At 33.6% G+C, this 17,500-nt stretch overlaps 1 protein-coding gene and 1 long non-coding RNA gene across 2 annotated transcripts; one reads left to right on the forward strand and one right to left on the reverse strand.

Moving 5' to 3' along the window:
- The first annotated feature begins 1,853 nt into the window (after window positions 1-1,853).
- On the forward strand, window positions 1,854-3,933 carry LOC107004242. The gene is made up of 4 exons (XM_015202505.2): window positions 1,854-2,024; window positions 2,426-2,996; window positions 3,164-3,302; window positions 3,387-3,933. Exons 1-4 carry the CDS (start codon window positions 1,959-1,961, stop codon window positions 3,445-3,447), a joined length of 837 nt encoding a protein of 278 aa, XP_015057991.1. The 5' UTR covers window positions 1,854-1,958; the 3' UTR covers window positions 3,448-3,933.
- Window positions 3,934-13,446: 9,513 nt separating this feature from the next.
- On the reverse strand, window positions 13,447-14,135 carry LOC114074355. Its single transcript, XR_003574729.1, has 3 exons — window positions 14,000-14,135; window positions 13,631-13,909; window positions 13,447-13,551 (listed from the first exon to the last, which is right to left on the reverse strand). It is a non-coding gene; the product is annotated as an uncharacterized LOC114074355 (long non-coding RNA).
- Window positions 14,136-17,500: the final 3,365 nt, after the last annotated feature.

Raw genomic sequence — 17,500 nt, forward strand, 5'->3', positions numbered from 1 at the left:
CTTCCTACGTGGTTCCTATTTTGATGTTTTGTGTAAGAATTTAATATCTTACACGTTTATGACAATTAATTTATACATTATAATTGGAAAATGAAGTACTAAATTAAAGGCCAAAAGAGGTCAACATGAATAAAACTAGCTATGAATTTCATAAAGTAAGCTTAATTGCCGGCAAAAATATGCTCAAATTATACTTGGGCATACGGCAACACCAACTTCAAATTTCTTAATTGCAAGCCAAAGATTGTTGTGGCGATATATTTTATTGCAGGATAGGGCATTGTGGGATAAGACCCTTGATTGGAGAGAGTTCGGCTTCAAAATAAATACTTTTTAAAGAAAAATTTATATTATATTTTATTATTATATATATTTTTGATTTTAGATTTAAAGATACAAAGAAAGAAATTGATGAAGAAAAATAAAATTTATAATTTCAGAATTTCTGTGATGTATGATTTAGAAATTTTATTAAAAAATCCAATAAAAACTGATATGGAATGATCCTTTGAATTCCTTTTTGGTTGTTAATTATTATCATTTACTTCTTTAATTAGTGAAATAAGTTATAACCCTTTATTCAAAAATAATAAATACAGTATCCCGCCTATTAAAAATAATGAATATATGTATTTGACGGATCATGATAAATATATCTAAATGTCAAAAAATGGTATAAAAAGTTGTAAAAAAAAATTAACGTAAATTTTGTAAATAAAATTTAAAATAGTGAGATTTATATAGTTTGCTCCCTTTTAAATGTTCAGATCAAAAGAAACCCTCCTTACAGACCAAAATGAACACTTCATCTATTTGTGAGCCAAGTATGATAAACAAAGTTAACTTCCGTATGTTCACCGAAACTCAAAATATCTATATATTACAAAAACTTAAAAGAAAATGGGTGGACTACTAATTCTTTTTAATTATAGATTTGTTATTGTGCTAATTAATTGTCTTGATCTCTGTTTGTTTGGAAGATTTTGATTTAGTCTCCTATCTACGTGACTTTGCCACCCATGTGAGGTATAAAAATATGACAACATAACAACATAAACCTTCAATTTGAAGTTGCAACAATAGAAAATATTTGAAATCCCGCTGTTCTAATAAAGAAAAAAAGATCTGTCATATATTTTGTACTCGTTGATTTAAACATTTGGAATTTGACTCTACAAACCAACTACTTCTAAGAAACGTATTGATCCATTCATCTCAAGTACAATCCTACTTAAATAAGTGTGCTCAATTTTAATTTAAAAAATAAATGGTAAATTAATTTGATACCCAAAATTACACATCTCTTACATATTTATAGGAATTTAATGTTTATCATATACATATAGAAAAACAACTTTAATCATATAATTTTTCATTCAAATAATTCAGAATGAACCTTAGTCCAACCTATAGTAGGCTCCACTCATGCTTTTATTAAGTCCGTTGAAAGGAAAATGTTATGTTTTCTTTTTTGATAACTTATTAGTTTCAATTTTTATGTAATATATTCAAGTATACGAAATTAAAAGATATTATAGTATATTACACAGAATTTTTAATTTAAAAGTTATGAGAATGAAATTTATTTATTGAACTTTTTTAAAGTTGATCAGAAAAAGTGTCGGTGGAGATTGATGAAAAACAAGGAAAAAATGTTTTAACAGGTAGAATCTCACTTTCTCGGCTGGTGCAGTATGCTGTCAAATCAATAATCAAATGGTAACAAATATTGGACAAGTCTCTTTCCTCATAACAAAACAATCATAAATTTATTAACGGTAAATAAAAAACAATAATTGAAAAAAATAAATAAAAATGAGTGTAGTAGTAGTTTGGATGTTAATTCCCACAGAAATTAAACAGCCTCGTGCGTTTAGCCTTACTTGTCGCATTCTCTCTCATATAATTCAATTTGAATATCAAAGCTCTGACACTGGCACTACTCATTTTATTAATAAATGATATATAGGTGCACTCCTCTTGATTCACATCTCCAATATCACTCTTCGGATCTGCCTCTAAAGGTAAAATCTTTATTTTCTCCCCCTTACTTCACTCATTTCAATTTACATATTTTGACTAAGCTTACAACCACTTTCTACGCAGTTCTTCTTTTTCTTATGATTTTTCAAGTATATTTGATAATCTCATTTTCGAATATGAATATGAATAGGGTTGTAACTTGTTTATTTGAAATTGTGAAACTTTTTGGTCAAAAACGCGTAGGTATCACCAAAATATGAACAATTTCATTTGAAATAGTAGAATTAAGCCGTTCATGATATATAGCTGCTTATTGAATCAATTGGAGTTGTTAATTTGACACAATTTTAGGGGCATTTTGTGTGTCTTATAAAAATAGGGGGAAGAAATTGATAATTCTGTTTAGTAAACTGAAGGGTTGTTTGATAAAATTTTCCTTCAGATCAGTATCCGGGGCAGATTGCAGAGTGGAGTTCTCATGGATCATACACCCTGTGATTTTGTGATTGATGTTGAGATGTGCAACAACACCATTGAAGAAGTAGCAACTACTCATACTATTTCCATTGATAAAGTAGGAAATAGATTTTTCAACAACATTTGTGATGAAGAACAACTTATTAGACCTGAAAATGGGTTTCGTATGATTAGCAATGTAAAGGATGACGATGAGCTTTCTCCGGAGAATGTAAAGGTGTTGGTAGACCATAAGGTTAAGGGATTAGTGGCTGAAAATGGCGTAGAGAAGAAAAATGTGAAAGATAAGCGTAAATCCGGTAGTGCTAAAAAGCCTCCTAGACCTCCAAGAGGATTATCTTTGGATGCTGCTGATCAGAAGCTTATTAAAGAGATCGCTGAACTCGCAATGATGAAACGTGTACGGATTGAGAGAATTAAGGCTTCGAAGAAAATGAAAGCAGCAAAAGCATCTTCAAATTCATCATCATCATCGACCAGCAGTGTCCTTGCCTTTCTCTTCACTGTCCTCTTCTTTCTCGTGCTGTGTTTTCAAGGTAATGATTTGACATTGCTTGTATCTTTCATATTTCAATTTGTGAGTGTAATTGTTTTAGAATCATGCTGGATAGAGTTAATTGCATCCGATATCATGTAAGCAATCAGATTTGTTTCCAACGAACCAATTATCTGATTATTTGGGACATTGCAAAATTGTTTGTAGGTATGTCCTCTGGAAGTTCCACTGTGATTTCTCACGATTCCCCTCAACCAAGTGGATCAAGATCGAATAGCTTTATTATTCAACAATACTACTCTGATCTGTCTGCCAGAACTGCTACTAAAAGTGCTGGCTCACACAAGTATGTGCGACATTGTTTTGTCTATTTTAATCTGTTGATGATGATTGTATAGTGCTAAGTTTTGATTCAAATTGTATTTTGCAGTTTAGTAGGGCAGATTTCTGGATCAGATCCTAAGGACAGCCCGAAAAGTGTAGCGAGTTGAAGTGTAGTGTGATTGCCGATTGGGGGTGAATTTTAGATTATGCAAATATGAATAGGAACTGCCAACATGCCTATGATTTTGTGCAAGCTCTCTGAAGATCTGCAACATTTGTATACCTTGTACAGTGATATATGTTGTTTGGTGAGAGAATTAATTGTTTCTGCAGCATGCTAATTGATATACTGAGTGATAGTTTTCTTTAGGAACTACATTTGTGACAAAATAATGATTGTCTTTTACAATATAGGTAGGATATATATAGTTCACCGAAGAGTGATAGTTTTGCGGGTCTTCTTAATTCCCTCGAATGGCGAATAGAGGAGAAGGTAAAAAGACCCTTTTAAGCGCTACTAAAGTCTTCTACATTATGCAGAGTACTGGGCCTAATCAGCGTCTTTTCTTCTTATCAGTTGGAATTTTGTACTTAAAAAGTGTAATGTTGTTGAAATTGATAAGGAAATTTATTATTATGTGTTTGGCAACTAATTTCACTGATGTGTAACGTGTTTGAAAAAAAAAAGTGCAAACTGGATCATTCTTAGAGATCCGCATAACCAGCTAGATCCCTTTTTTGACTTTCTTGATGCATTCACCCCGAAAATGGCGGCCAGATAGTAAACTTCATTTCTTGCCAACAATACAGAATATGCCTTCTTTTATTCTTCTGATTTCCTAAAGACTAAATGGCATGGGAGACCTTTATACATGTTTGGATTATATACTAGCGTAAAAGGATAAATATATCCAAACTAGTGTAAATGGTAGCAGGAACCTTTCGTTATATTTTTGGAATTTTGGTGCCCCTATCATCCAAAAATGAAAGCATATATATATTCTTTATACTAACGAATATACACGTGTCATAATCTTATTTTCTAATTTTATACTTATTAAATATCGGATCGACAGATTAAATTGTGTCACGTGTCCATATTTAGTCTCCCGTTAGAATGAATGACGTATATGCTCTAGTTTTTTAACGACTGGGACATCATTGTTTCAAAAATATAACAAAGGATATCTGCATATCATTAACGATAGTTTGAAAGTATATTTATTATTTTTTCACTTTGTACTGTTAGCTTTGTCAGCTGAATCACCTAAATTTTTGTTACCCTTTAATATATGTAAAAAATTGTTTATCAATTTTAGAAGGCACGTTTGACTAAAGTATGCGAAACACGTCTTAAAAGGGCATGAAACCTTTTCGAAAAAGCAACGAATTTTAAGCTTATTTAAAAGTCATCCTCTTTCTCATATATTCATTTGCAATTGTTGAACGAGTACTTGAAAAGAAATTCTGTCCAAATTGCTTCCCCATTTTATTTCTATTGTTGTCCCTTTTCTTATTCAAAGGGACGTTTAGAGTTGTCCATTGGTTTCAGGCCAAATTATATTACTGATAAATAAAAATAAAGAGCAACATTTGGAAGGGCACAAATAAAAAAGAACTGGGAAAAGTAATGGAGGAAGGTGTTTTCTTTTTTCCACTCGGTTTCCGATGTTTATATTAGAGCCCGATTAAATTCAAATTCGCGCCTAGAAGTTTCACTTTGAGGGATAAAACACTTCCTAACAAAGGCGACTCCGTACACAAGGGGGCTCAAACCCGAGACCTCTTGATTAAGAATGAAAGAGTACTTACTATTGTACCACAATTAAATTCAGTGAATTGAGAGAGAAGAACAGAAATTGTATTGCCACAATCAATAATTTACAATCTTAGAGTTGTTTGGTTTGAAAACAAGTTATGATCAAATTAGTTATAATGATATAAGTTATGTTAGGCTTAGTTACCATGAGACAAATTATGCTGAGATTATTTCTTTTTGAGGTTTGGTTTGTATTCAAAATAATATGCACTACATAAATTTTAGGGAAAATGGTTTGAAAAATACTCTAACTTTGGGCGAATTACTTTTACGGTACCAAACTTCATGGAGTACATCGTATCCATGCACTATTAATAATATATTTTAAAGATGTATCGTGTGCGCACATGGACACATTACTATTTATCGTTATGCAATATTTTTTATGTCCACATGGACACATATATACCTTCAAAATAAAATATTAAATAGTGTAGGGAGCAAAAGGTTCTTTCCAAAGTTTGATTCGTTACAACAATCTTGGTCAAAGTTTGGATATATTTCAAACTTTCCCCCTAAATTTTAAGACTAAGTTGTTTGTTTACAAAATTACCCTTCAGTTTATTTAGTTTTTGATATTCCTTTGCAAGCTTTAATTATTCATTTTTCAAAATAGAACTTTCATTTTATTTAGCTTAAATAATTCTGTGTTTGCATTCCCACTATGATCATATGTATTTAAAGATAAAACTTTTTTTTTTTAGCTTAAAAATAGAATTTCCATCTTAAGCTTATTAAAGTAAAAGAAGATTTATGAAAAATTGAAATATAAACAAACATAAAAATTAATCAAATAAATCTTAAATAAAAATAACATTTATATAGCATAACTTTAAATAGAAAAATATGAAACATTATTATAAAATAAGTAGTGAATATTATTATACATGGTTAAAAATAATGTAGAGAAGGTGGGGGTGGGGTGGGGGGAGGAGAATCGGGAGGACATGAACTAATATTTTTATTTAGTAAAAAATCAAATTTATAATTAGATATGTACTAAGTATAATTTGTATTAAATAACTTTTTTTAGTACTAAGTTGTTTTTTTGTAAAAGAAATATTTTAAGATTAAGGAGGTTGAAGACTTTCGAAAATAGTTATGCATAAATGTGAAAATTAAGCTATAAAATAGAGTTTAAAGGTGTATATAGTTATTGTTGCTTAGATGTGAGATGTCTTGAGATTAATGCATATAAAATTGGCTCAGAAGCTGCACTGCAAATGCAATATCTGGCGTTATTATTGTCAGAGAAAGAAGCTTCCCTACCATCTTTTGATATGCACTAGGATCTAGTAGCTTGTCATTACCATTAGAAAGAGGAATGTGTAGATCAAACTCTTAAATTTCGAGATTCTGATTCAACTTAATAGGAGCTCCAGCTGACTTTGAGCTAGATAATCCCATGTCCAAAATAAATTCAAGGCAATTATGCATTAGAATCCAATGTCATTCCTGGAAAATACTATTTCCAGAAAGTATCTCAAGTCACAAAATTCCTTTATCTCAAGTCACATAAGTCCTAGATCTCAACATATCCTTGAGTATTTTCTTTGTTTACAAGATTATCTTGTGATTATTTCCTATGATCAACCGATCATCAACATAGATCAATATCATCACTAAGCTTCCTTCATGGTGTTTTGTGAACAAAGAATAGTCAAATCTACTCAGTTGGAAGCCAGAAACAACCAAAGTTGGTGTCAACTTTCTGTTTCGTTGTCTACCTGCATACTTGAGTCCATAGAGTGACTTGATGAGTTTACACACTGCCCCCCTTTGCACTTTGATGGACAAAACCCAGGGTTAAATTCATGTATACTTCTTCAATTAAATCACTTTGAAGAAATTCATTGAATACATCCATTTGTTGAATACATCCTTAGCCACCAACCTAGTTTTGAACCTATCAACCGCCCAATCAACCTTATATTTGATCTTGTATACCCATTTGCATTCTATTGCCCTCTTGTCCTTAGGCAATGTTAGCGGAAACGTGAAACTAAAGAACAAGGAAGAACAACAATATTTAACGTGGTTCGGATCAAAATGATCCTACGTCCACCAAAGAACAACTGCACCAATATTTATTTCACTATACAAAGAATATAAGTGAAATACTACAAGAGAGAGAACACAATGCCTTAGAAGGTGAGAAGGCAAGTGAAAGGATGATTTGAAAATGAATTAAGAGCTACCTATTTATAGGAATAAATTCATCCTATTGATGTCATCCATGACATCACTATGTGTCAAAATTGTCAAGGTTAAGATAGCAAACCATTTTATGGTTTGCCTAACTTTCACCTACCAAGATACAATCTTTGACTTGTATTTTGTACTAATTATCTTCCTACCAAATATTCATATTAATTCATCTTCCATTTAGTTTGATTCCACAAGAACCAAAACCAACTCTTTCAATCTCCACCTTGGTTTGTGTTCCAAGCATGCGTATAAACAACTCCGGCCAAAACTTCTAAGCTTACTGGGCAATCCCATTGTAAGAAACAAGAAGAATCAAACCTTTGTTGAACATACCAGCTCCACCTAGCAGTTGTTCTCTTAGAGTTGCATCATACTCCCGCCAAGTCCTTGCAGTGTGCAAACTTGGCAAGCGGGACTATTTTGGTCAACATGTCTGCAGCGTTATCGTCTGTGATAACCTTCTCAACCTTGATAGCTCCCTTTTCTACGACATCTCGAATAAAATGAAATCTGACATCAATGTGTTTGGTGCGCTCATGAAATCTTTGATTTTTAATCAAATGAATAGCACTTTGACTATCACATTTTAGAATTGATTTAAGCTGAGCTGAACTCAATTCTGCCACCAAACCTTTCAACCAGATAGCTTCTTTCACTGCCTCCGTTGCTGCCATATATTCTGCCTCTGTTGTAGACAAAGCGACAATCGACTGTAAAGTCGATTTCCAACTAACGGCACTGCCAACGAGAGTAAAGATGTATCCAGTTGTGGACCTCCTTCGATCAAGATCCCCTGCATAGTCAGAATCAACATAACCGAGAATTGAAATACCTTCACTTTTCCGAAAGGTTAGGCCAACATCAGGAGCTCCTTTGAGATATCTCAATATCCACTTGACAGCTTCCCAATGCCTTTTTCCTGGATTTGCCATGTACTTGCTTACTACACTTACAGATTGGGCAATATCTGGACGTGTGCATACCATAGCATACATAATGCTACCAACTGCACTCGCATAAGGAACCTTTGACATATGCTCCACCTCATCCATAGATTGAGGCATTTGTAACTCTGAAAGCTTGAAATGAGAAGCTAAAGGTGTACTTACAGGCTTGCTCATATCCATATTGAATCTTTCAAGAACTTTTCGGATGTACCTCTTCTGAGAAAGATGTACAACACCATTTTCTCTTGAAATTTCCATTCCAAGGATTTTCTTTGCAACTCCTAGATCCTTCATGTCAAATTCCTTGTTCAACAGTTTCTTCAAAATATTTATCTCTGTGATGTTGTTAGCAGCAATAAGCATATCATCAACATACAACAAAAGATAAATCATAGAGTTACCAGACATCTTCTTGTGATACACACAACTATCAAATGCACTCCTCGAAAATCCATGTGTAGTCATGAATGCATCAAACCTCTTGTACCACTGTCTAGGGGATTGCTTCAAACCATACAAAGACTTCTTCAGTTGGCATACATGGTCTTCTTTTCCTTCAGCTAGGAAACCTTCAGGCTGATCCATATAGATTGTCTCTTCTAGATCACCATGTAAAAAAGCAGTTTTGACATCAAGCTGTTGAAGCTCTAAATCAAATTGTGCAACCAATGCTAGCAGCACGCGAATTGAGCTATGTTTCACGACTGGAGAAAAGATCTCATTGTAGTCAATTCCCTCCTTCTGACTGAAACCCTTTGCAACCAATCTCGCCTTGAACCTAGCAGCTTCCACTTCTGGAATACCTTCTTTCTTTTTGTAGACCCATTTGCATCCAACTGTCCTCATCCCCTTTGGCCTTTTAACTAAGACCCATGTCTCATTTCTGTGAAGAGACTCCATCTCTTCCATCATGGCCAACTGCCATTGTGCAGCATCTTTGCAAGAAGTTGCTTCAATATACGAAGAGGGCTCGAGATCCTTAATCTCTTCTTCTGCAGCTACGAACGCTTGTGCAATCAGATTTTCTTGCTCTATAAGACGTTCCGGTTTCCGTATCCGCCTTTTGTCCCTTCCCTTCGCAATTGTGTATGGTTCATTGGAAGCAAGTTCTTCTGCATCTTTTGACTCATCACTTTGAGTCTCTTGATCCCGTTTCTTGGTAAGCTCCACCGGTAGCTCCACCTGCTCGTTGTTCTCGTTTCTAGATAACTCCATAGAAACTTTACGAGGATCAAGTATAGAGGATTCATCAAAGGTAACATCTCTACTAACTACAAATTTGAGTAAAGACAAACACCATAGTTTGTACCCTTTTACTCCATCAACATACCCTACGAATATGGCCTTTTTAGCCCTTGGTTCAAGCTTACCTTCATTAACATGATAATAAGTTGGACACCCAAATATTCGCAAGTATGAATAGTTAGAGGGTTCACCTGACCAGACCTCATTCGGAGTCTTAAAGTCAATCGCTGATGCTGGAGACCGATTGACAATATGAGAAGCAGTATGAACTGCTTCAGCCCAAAATACTTTGGACATCTTAGCTTGTAAGAGCATACAACGAGCCTTCTCAAGAAGAGTTCTGTTCATTCTCTCGGCAACTCCATTCTGCTGTGGTGTGTGCCTGACCGTCTTATGCCTTGCGATCCCATGAACCTTGCAGAAATCATTGAACTCTTCACTGCAAAACTCCAAGCCATTGTCCGTGCGAAGATACTTGATTTTCCTCTCAATTTGATTTTCAACCAAAATCTTCCACTCTTTAAATGCTTCAAAAGCATCACCTTTTGTCTTCAGGAAACGCACCCAAACCTTTCGTGAAAAATCATCAATGAATGTGAGAAGATACCTCTTTCCTCCCTTTGATGGAAGCTTAGAGGGACCCCATAAATCTGAATGGATGTAGTCTAGCACCCCTCCCGTCTTGTGCTTGCCAGTGCTGAAGCTGACCTTTTTCTGCTTCCCTAAGACGCAGTGCTCACAAAATTCAAGTGTGCTGATCTTCTCACCATTCAAAAGGTTGCGGTTGCTCAACATCTCCAATCCTCGTGCGCTCATATGGCCTAGTCTCATGTGCCATAATTTTGCCTTGTCATCATTAGATAACTGCACTGTAGATGCATTTACAGAGCCAATAATGGTGCTTCCCGCAAGTGTGTAGAGGCCATCCTCCAGCTTGGCCTTCAACATGACTAAAGACCCTTTAGTCACTTTCATAGTTCCTCCTTCACTCATGTACTTATAGCCTTGTTTATCTAAAGTACCCAGGGAGATCAAATTCTTCTTTAGATCAGGAACATGACGGACTTCTGTAATAGTCCTCATGATTCCATCATGGCAGCGAACATGAACTGAACCAATGCCAACTATTTTACAAGTTGCATTATTGCCCATTAATACAGTTCCTCTGCTTGTTTCATAGCTGCTGAACCAATCTTTTCGGAATGTCATATGCAGAGTACAACCAGAGTCTAAGATCCATTTGTTGTCATAGACTCCATTATTGCATGATGTTGTTAGTACATAATCATCATCATTATCATGTACTTTCTCAACAATGGATGCACTCGCCTTTTCTTTGGACTTCGACATAGGGCAATCTCGTTCAAAGTGCCCCTTCTTGTGACAGCCCCAACACTCCGCATTCTTTTTGTTCACACGAGACTTTGATCTGTACTTCGATTTGCTCCTTCCCTTTTGGCTAGTACGACCTCTTACAAAGAGTCCACTAGCTTCGTCACTTTTGTCTCCTTCAAAATGCATCCGCACATCACAAGAGTTTAGTGCTTGCCGCACTTGCTCAAGTTTAATAGGTTGTTTGCTATACATCATTGAATTCTCAATATCACGATATTTTGAAGTCAATGAAAATAGTAAAGAACATGCAAGTGTCTCCTCGTCCTTTTTAATTCCAGCAGTTTGTAAGTCCATCACAAGTTTATTGAACGCATCTAGATGGTCTTGCAACAAAGTACCTGAATCCATCTTAAATGTATGAAGACGCCGTTGTAACAACATCCTTGTTGTCACTGACTGGTCCTGGTAAAGCCCTTCCAGCTTTTCCCATAACTCTTTGGCCGTCTCTTCGGTACTTGTACTCACTTCACAAAGTACGTTAGGTGCAAGGGACAGTTGGATTGCACTCAATGCATCTCCTTCAATCTTTTCTTTGTCGGAATCCGATATCTTATCGGGGTACTTTCCGTCAATAGCATGGATTGAACCTTCCCTCCGCAGTAACGCTATCATCTGGATTTTCCAGATATTGAAGTTGTTGCGCCCACTAAATCTATCAATTTCAAACTTCATGGAACTCATTTTTTTTTTACTTGTTCTTCCTTTTCTACTACAATGTATTTGGAACTACAGAAAACCAAAGTAATCCTTTTCTGATGTGGAAGTTCAGACTGTGCTGCAACCACAGAGCATACTCAGACAGAACCTTGCTCTGATACCAATTGTTAGCGGAAACGTGAAACTAAAGAACAAGGAAGAACAACAATATTTAACGTGGTTCGGATCAAAATGATCCTACGTCCACCAAAGAACAAGTGCACCGATATTTATTTCACTATACAAAGAATATAAGTGAAATACTACAAGAGAGAGAACACAATGCCTTAGAAGATGAGAAGGCAAGTGAAAGGATGATTTGAAAATGAATTAAGAGCTACCTATTTATAGGAATAAATTCATCCTATTGATGTCATCCATGACATCGCTATGTGTCAAAATTGTCAAGGTTAAGATAGCAAACCATTTTATGGTTTGCCTAACTTTCACCTACCAAGATACAATCTTTGACTTGTATTTCCTACTAATTATCTTCCTACCAAATATTCATATTAATTCATCTTCCATTTAGTTTGATTCCACAAGAACCAAAACCAACTCTTTCAGGCAACCGAGTAATTCTCCAAGTATGATTCTCTTCTAATGGTTGTATCTCATTTAGCTTCAACCCACCTAGGATCATGTATACACTCCCAAAATCTACGAAAAACGATGGTTAAAAGCGACGAATTGCGTTACTTTTTTTTGTCAAAATCAACAAAAAAGTGACGCAATCATGTTAGTCGCTTTTTGGCTCAACTCTTTTGAAAAAGCGACGGATAGTGTCGTTTAAAAGCGATGGACTGCGTCGCTTTTTGATTTATTTTTAGGAATATTTTTTAACATAGGCGACGGAGTTCGTCGCTTCTTTTATATTTTCATTTAGTTTTTTTTTTCAAAAAGTCACGCACTCCTTCGCTTTTTTGTAAATTTATATTTTGAAAATCTCAGAAAATCGACGGACTAAAGGACACTGTCCGTCACTTTTCTGGAAATGAATTTTTTAAAGTAGCCGGAAAAGCGACGGACTAAAGGTTTCTGTCCGTCGCTTTTCTGAGTTTAGTTGAAAAAAGAGATGGAAAACTCACCTTATTCGTCGCTTTTTCTGCAATTTTTTGACAGAAGTAATTGAAATTTTTTGTTGCTCACCTACAAATATAAATTAATTCAATTTAATTCATATTCAATCAGCCCAATCAAATAATATAATCTCAATATCACACTCAACATATAAGACATCAAGCTTAAATCAATCTTCAAAAATATATAGATCATAATACAAAAACTTCTAAAGTGTTCAAAATGTGTATCAAAAGAGACATAAATAAGGGAGTGACATCTACAAAATCCTCCTCCTCCTCCTCATTGTCGTCGTCGGTGTCTTCGGGAGCCAAAATTGTAGGTCAAGGAGCGAGGTTCAACATTTGTTCTTTGATTTCCTGAACGTTCACACTCATGCTTTGTTGTTTAGATACTCTTCTCCGCTTTGACTCTGCCAGTGCCGACGTAAGTTGTGTTATTTGAGTCGACATAGAAGCAATCTGAATACCGTCAAGTGCCTCGACTTAACGTGATGATCCAATACCTTGTAAGCCTAAATGGAGGTGTCTTACATAGTTTCGAGAGCCTAGACCATAGACTCTACCTCTGTGTGTCCCTCTCACCACTTTTTCTGTCCAAATTTGGGTGGACAGTTCTGATGTCATTTTAATCAAATTATTTAGATTTTCAACGACATATTAATAAAACTCATTTTGCATATTGAATACAAAAATTGACATCAATATATATCCATATCATAAATATATTCACTATTAATATATATTATTCATATCAAATAACTTACAAAAGTTCGTTCATCCCTTTCCTCCACCTACACATCCGAACCCGATTCATTTACTTTCTTCTTCGCATGAGTCTTCTTGAAAATCTTCGGTTCAATGGGAGTGCGCAATTTTTTCCTATAAATAAAAATTGAAATTTATAATGATTTATATGAATTAACTAATTATTTATTTAAAAATTTGAATTAGAACTTACACTATCTCTTGTAATTGTTGTAACAATTTTTACACGTGCGGTGTGCAACGAGCAATCCTTATGACTGCATCTAACCTTTTCGGCTTGTTCAAACATTGCCTTAAACTTATCTGTGTTTCAATACTGACACAGATCATCAAAAATATGAGGTAGTATCCAACCGGAACGTTGATCAGTATCTCAAACTTTCTTTAGCCAGCTAGACAGTCTCACGGATGCCCTCCACTCAAATGTGATCACAATGACCAAATTATACCTCGACTCTCAAGTACACATGGTCTGAAAAAATTGAATAGAATTAATTAGATTGAATAGTAAAAAAAGAATTAAAATATACTAAAATTATAAAACTTAACTAAACAAATATACCTTAAATTCATTAAACATCGCTAGACATACTGTTTGAAATCTCGCTCCAAAAATGATAAGTTTGCGTATAAAGTTTTCTAACACAATCTTTTAAAGCTCGTGCAGCATCCCTGGCAGGATGCCACTTGCAAAACACATAATAAATATGTTAGCTCATGAATGATATATTAAACTATAAGAAAAAAAAATAAAATAAACTAACAAATAAATAAAAAAATAAATTTACGATGATCCATCCGGCTCAATCATGACTCTAATATGTCTGACCTTTTGGCCCGGGGTAGAGCATGCATCTAAGCATCTGGTTTAGAAATAGGTGAAACTGCAGATGAAGGTGCTACACTAGGATGCACAAAACGCTGCGTCAATGGAGGGTCATAGCATCCAACTGATCGCTATCAAAATCTTCAATTCTCATGGCAGATAATTGAGGAGATGTATGAGTGGGAGATGGAGTATCCTATTTGTCGATAAGGGTCATGGTCGACAAATAGGTTGTAAAGGTAGATCCTCGTAGCTACGGGGGCAATGCCAGTGAAAAAAAGGAAGCATTGACTGATCGATGATAATTAGGATAATAAATCTGAGGATCCGCCTCCCAAACAAAACAAAAATAAATGAGTATCATGTCTGATGCACTCTAACGCAGAAGAAATAGATCCTGGAATATCCTTAGGATCTATGGGACTCCTAAACTTCTTTTTTTACCCTTATTAATCTGACAAACTCCAAGATCCTCTGTTGTCTATCACCATCACCGCCTGATGACATCTGTATGAAAATTTACATGCATAAACAAAAATCATAAATTAAATAAAATTATCAAAATAAATTAACTTACATATATATTAGCTTTCATTTTATTACTATTCCTCCTCGCTTGTTTCAATCCATCATTCTCCCATTCCTCCTCCTCAGGTTTCATTTTCATTATCGTTTCATTTTTCATCTTCAAATGATTTATTTTTCTCATTCTCGGATATTTCTTCCTCAACATTCATTATCTCATCATCAAATACTTCTTATAATATGCGTTGAGGATGTTGTAGTATGGTTTGCAATTTAACATCAAATTATTTATGATAAAATATTTTTTTTATTTTTTTCTGAATTAAAGTAAGATAAACATTTTATAATTTTTTTAAAAAATATTAATTGAAAAAAATGTGTCAAAAAGAAAGTAATAATATATTTATTTAGAAAATGAACTTTTTTGAGCCATGAAATAACAATAAAGACATTTTTGGATCAAAGTATTGATGGCAAGAGCATTTTTGAACCAAACTACAAACAGGGGATATTTTTGTTCCTTTCACATAGTTTAAGGGCATTTCTGAACCAAAATATTGACGGTAAGGACATTTTTGAACCAATTATAAACGGAAGACATTTTTGTTACTTTCACATAGTTTAAGGGTATTTTTGACCCTTTTCCCTTTAATGTAATTTAGCATGAGTATAAAATTTTGTATCTAAATGGTGTCCTACTCTAAACAAAATAGAACAAGATGTAACTGATGTTGATGCAAACTTTAATGATCGTTGTTTTAAATTGTTAGATTCATTTCTTTCAGTATTCATACAGATTGTACATCAACTCCATTGATAATATAAAACAAGACGGAAAAAATTGAGGTTATAACAAAATACAATGATCACTATTTTACATTGGCATAATCATTTCTTCAAGGTATTTATACAGATTGGATATCAACTTTTTTTATTATGATTTTTTGTGTTAAAATATGAAGTAAAAAGACCAATCATGTATGAATTTGAATGTCAAAAGTATAAAGTTTGGACATCAATTATAAGAAAGAGTTAATTCATGAACTCTAAATTGGTGTTCGTTTTGTTTCAGTTAAATAAGACATTGTTAGTTCATGAACTCTAAATGTTGAATTCAATTGGTATGCAATTTGTATATAATTATTATCTCAAAAATTATTATACTCAATGTTTAATTTATCTTTTGACTGGTGTATCCAATTGGTATGCAGTTTGTTATATAACTAGTATCCTGAAATTATAATTGTCAGTCTGTAATTCATATGCAGTTGTTATCTGACCGAAAGATAACAATGGATATTATATATGATCAAATACTTAAAAATGTATCAAACACAAAAATATCATCCAAAAGTCAAAATTTTTTTTCGTAATTTTAAAAAGTCTAAACTGCAGTTAACTATCCCAAATTAGATGTTCGTGGTCTTGGTGTAGGATGATTGTTGATATCCGGCGCATGTTCTTTTGCTATGCAAGGTCCACCAAATTTGTAGCAACAGTTCCAGTAACTTTACTCTCAATGATCACGCCATCATCGTTCTTTGTTTTTTCAAAATGTCATATGATTGTGGCATACCGTTGACGATGGTCCTTTGCATCGATATCAATGGAATGCATATAAAAAATTTCATTGTTAATGTATTCAACAAATAAACACGTGTATAAATCACAATCACTGAAAAAAATTGAAAGAAAAATAATTTTCAGAAATAAATTGAGTTAACTTTTCATTTCACATATTATTCATGTTTCATTCTACATTCATATACATAAATTTTAGTAATACATCATACTGGACGTAAAAAAAAAATAAAATCACATTAATATTATTGAAACATCATACCGAATTCATGTGCACTGTGATATTTAACAAAGTACTTCCATATATTTATGCAACTACAATCAAAATACACAAACCAAAATAATTTTCAAAACAACATTAATATTAATTTATACCAATTTCATAACAATGATACAAATTAAAATAATTAGTGAGAAATTGAAAAATAAACCTTCCTACTAGGAAAAATATCAATTTCGTAGCAATATTAATCACAATTCATACCAAAAAAGAGTAGTTTAACAAACTACGCTAAAATCACCTAATTGAGCTAATGATATCAAACAAATTTCATTCCAATGTCAAAACACATTTCATACCAGTTGCATATCAATATAAAATCACATTTCATGTCATTTTCATAAATCATATATTAATGTCAGATTTTATATCAATATTATTCACATCTCGTACAAGTTTCACACCAATAGATGTTTCATACCAACAATATGCATGGTATAATATTTTTAACAAGAAAATCACTAATTTGAATAACTCAAAAATAAATTAAATATAATACTTACCCTAACCATTTTTTTTCCTTTTTTAGATATTGAAATTTTTGAGTCCTCATTCTTTGTTGCTCTCTTCTTGATGATTTTGAAGGCTGACCAATTTCAACATTTGTTGCTTTTTTTCTTTCTTTTTCTTTTTTATCTCACTTACAAAAATCAAATTCAATCAAAATGTGACAAGTTTATTAGCTGCTTTCTTTACATTCTTCGTGTAGATCTCCTCCCATCATTAAATCATACACATGTGGAAGAGTTTGTTGATTTTCTTTTTGAATGAAGAAAATGAATGTTGAATATTGTGAAAAAGAAAAAATTAGTTCTCTGTAAACAAGGAAGGTGTGTGTGTGGGGGGGGGGG

Source organism: Solanum pennellii, chromosome 1, assembly GCF_001406875.1.
Source record: "Solanum pennellii chromosome 1, SPENNV200".
NCBI classification, from domain to species: domain Eukaryota; kingdom Viridiplantae; phylum Streptophyta; class Magnoliopsida; order Solanales; family Solanaceae; genus Solanum; species Solanum pennellii.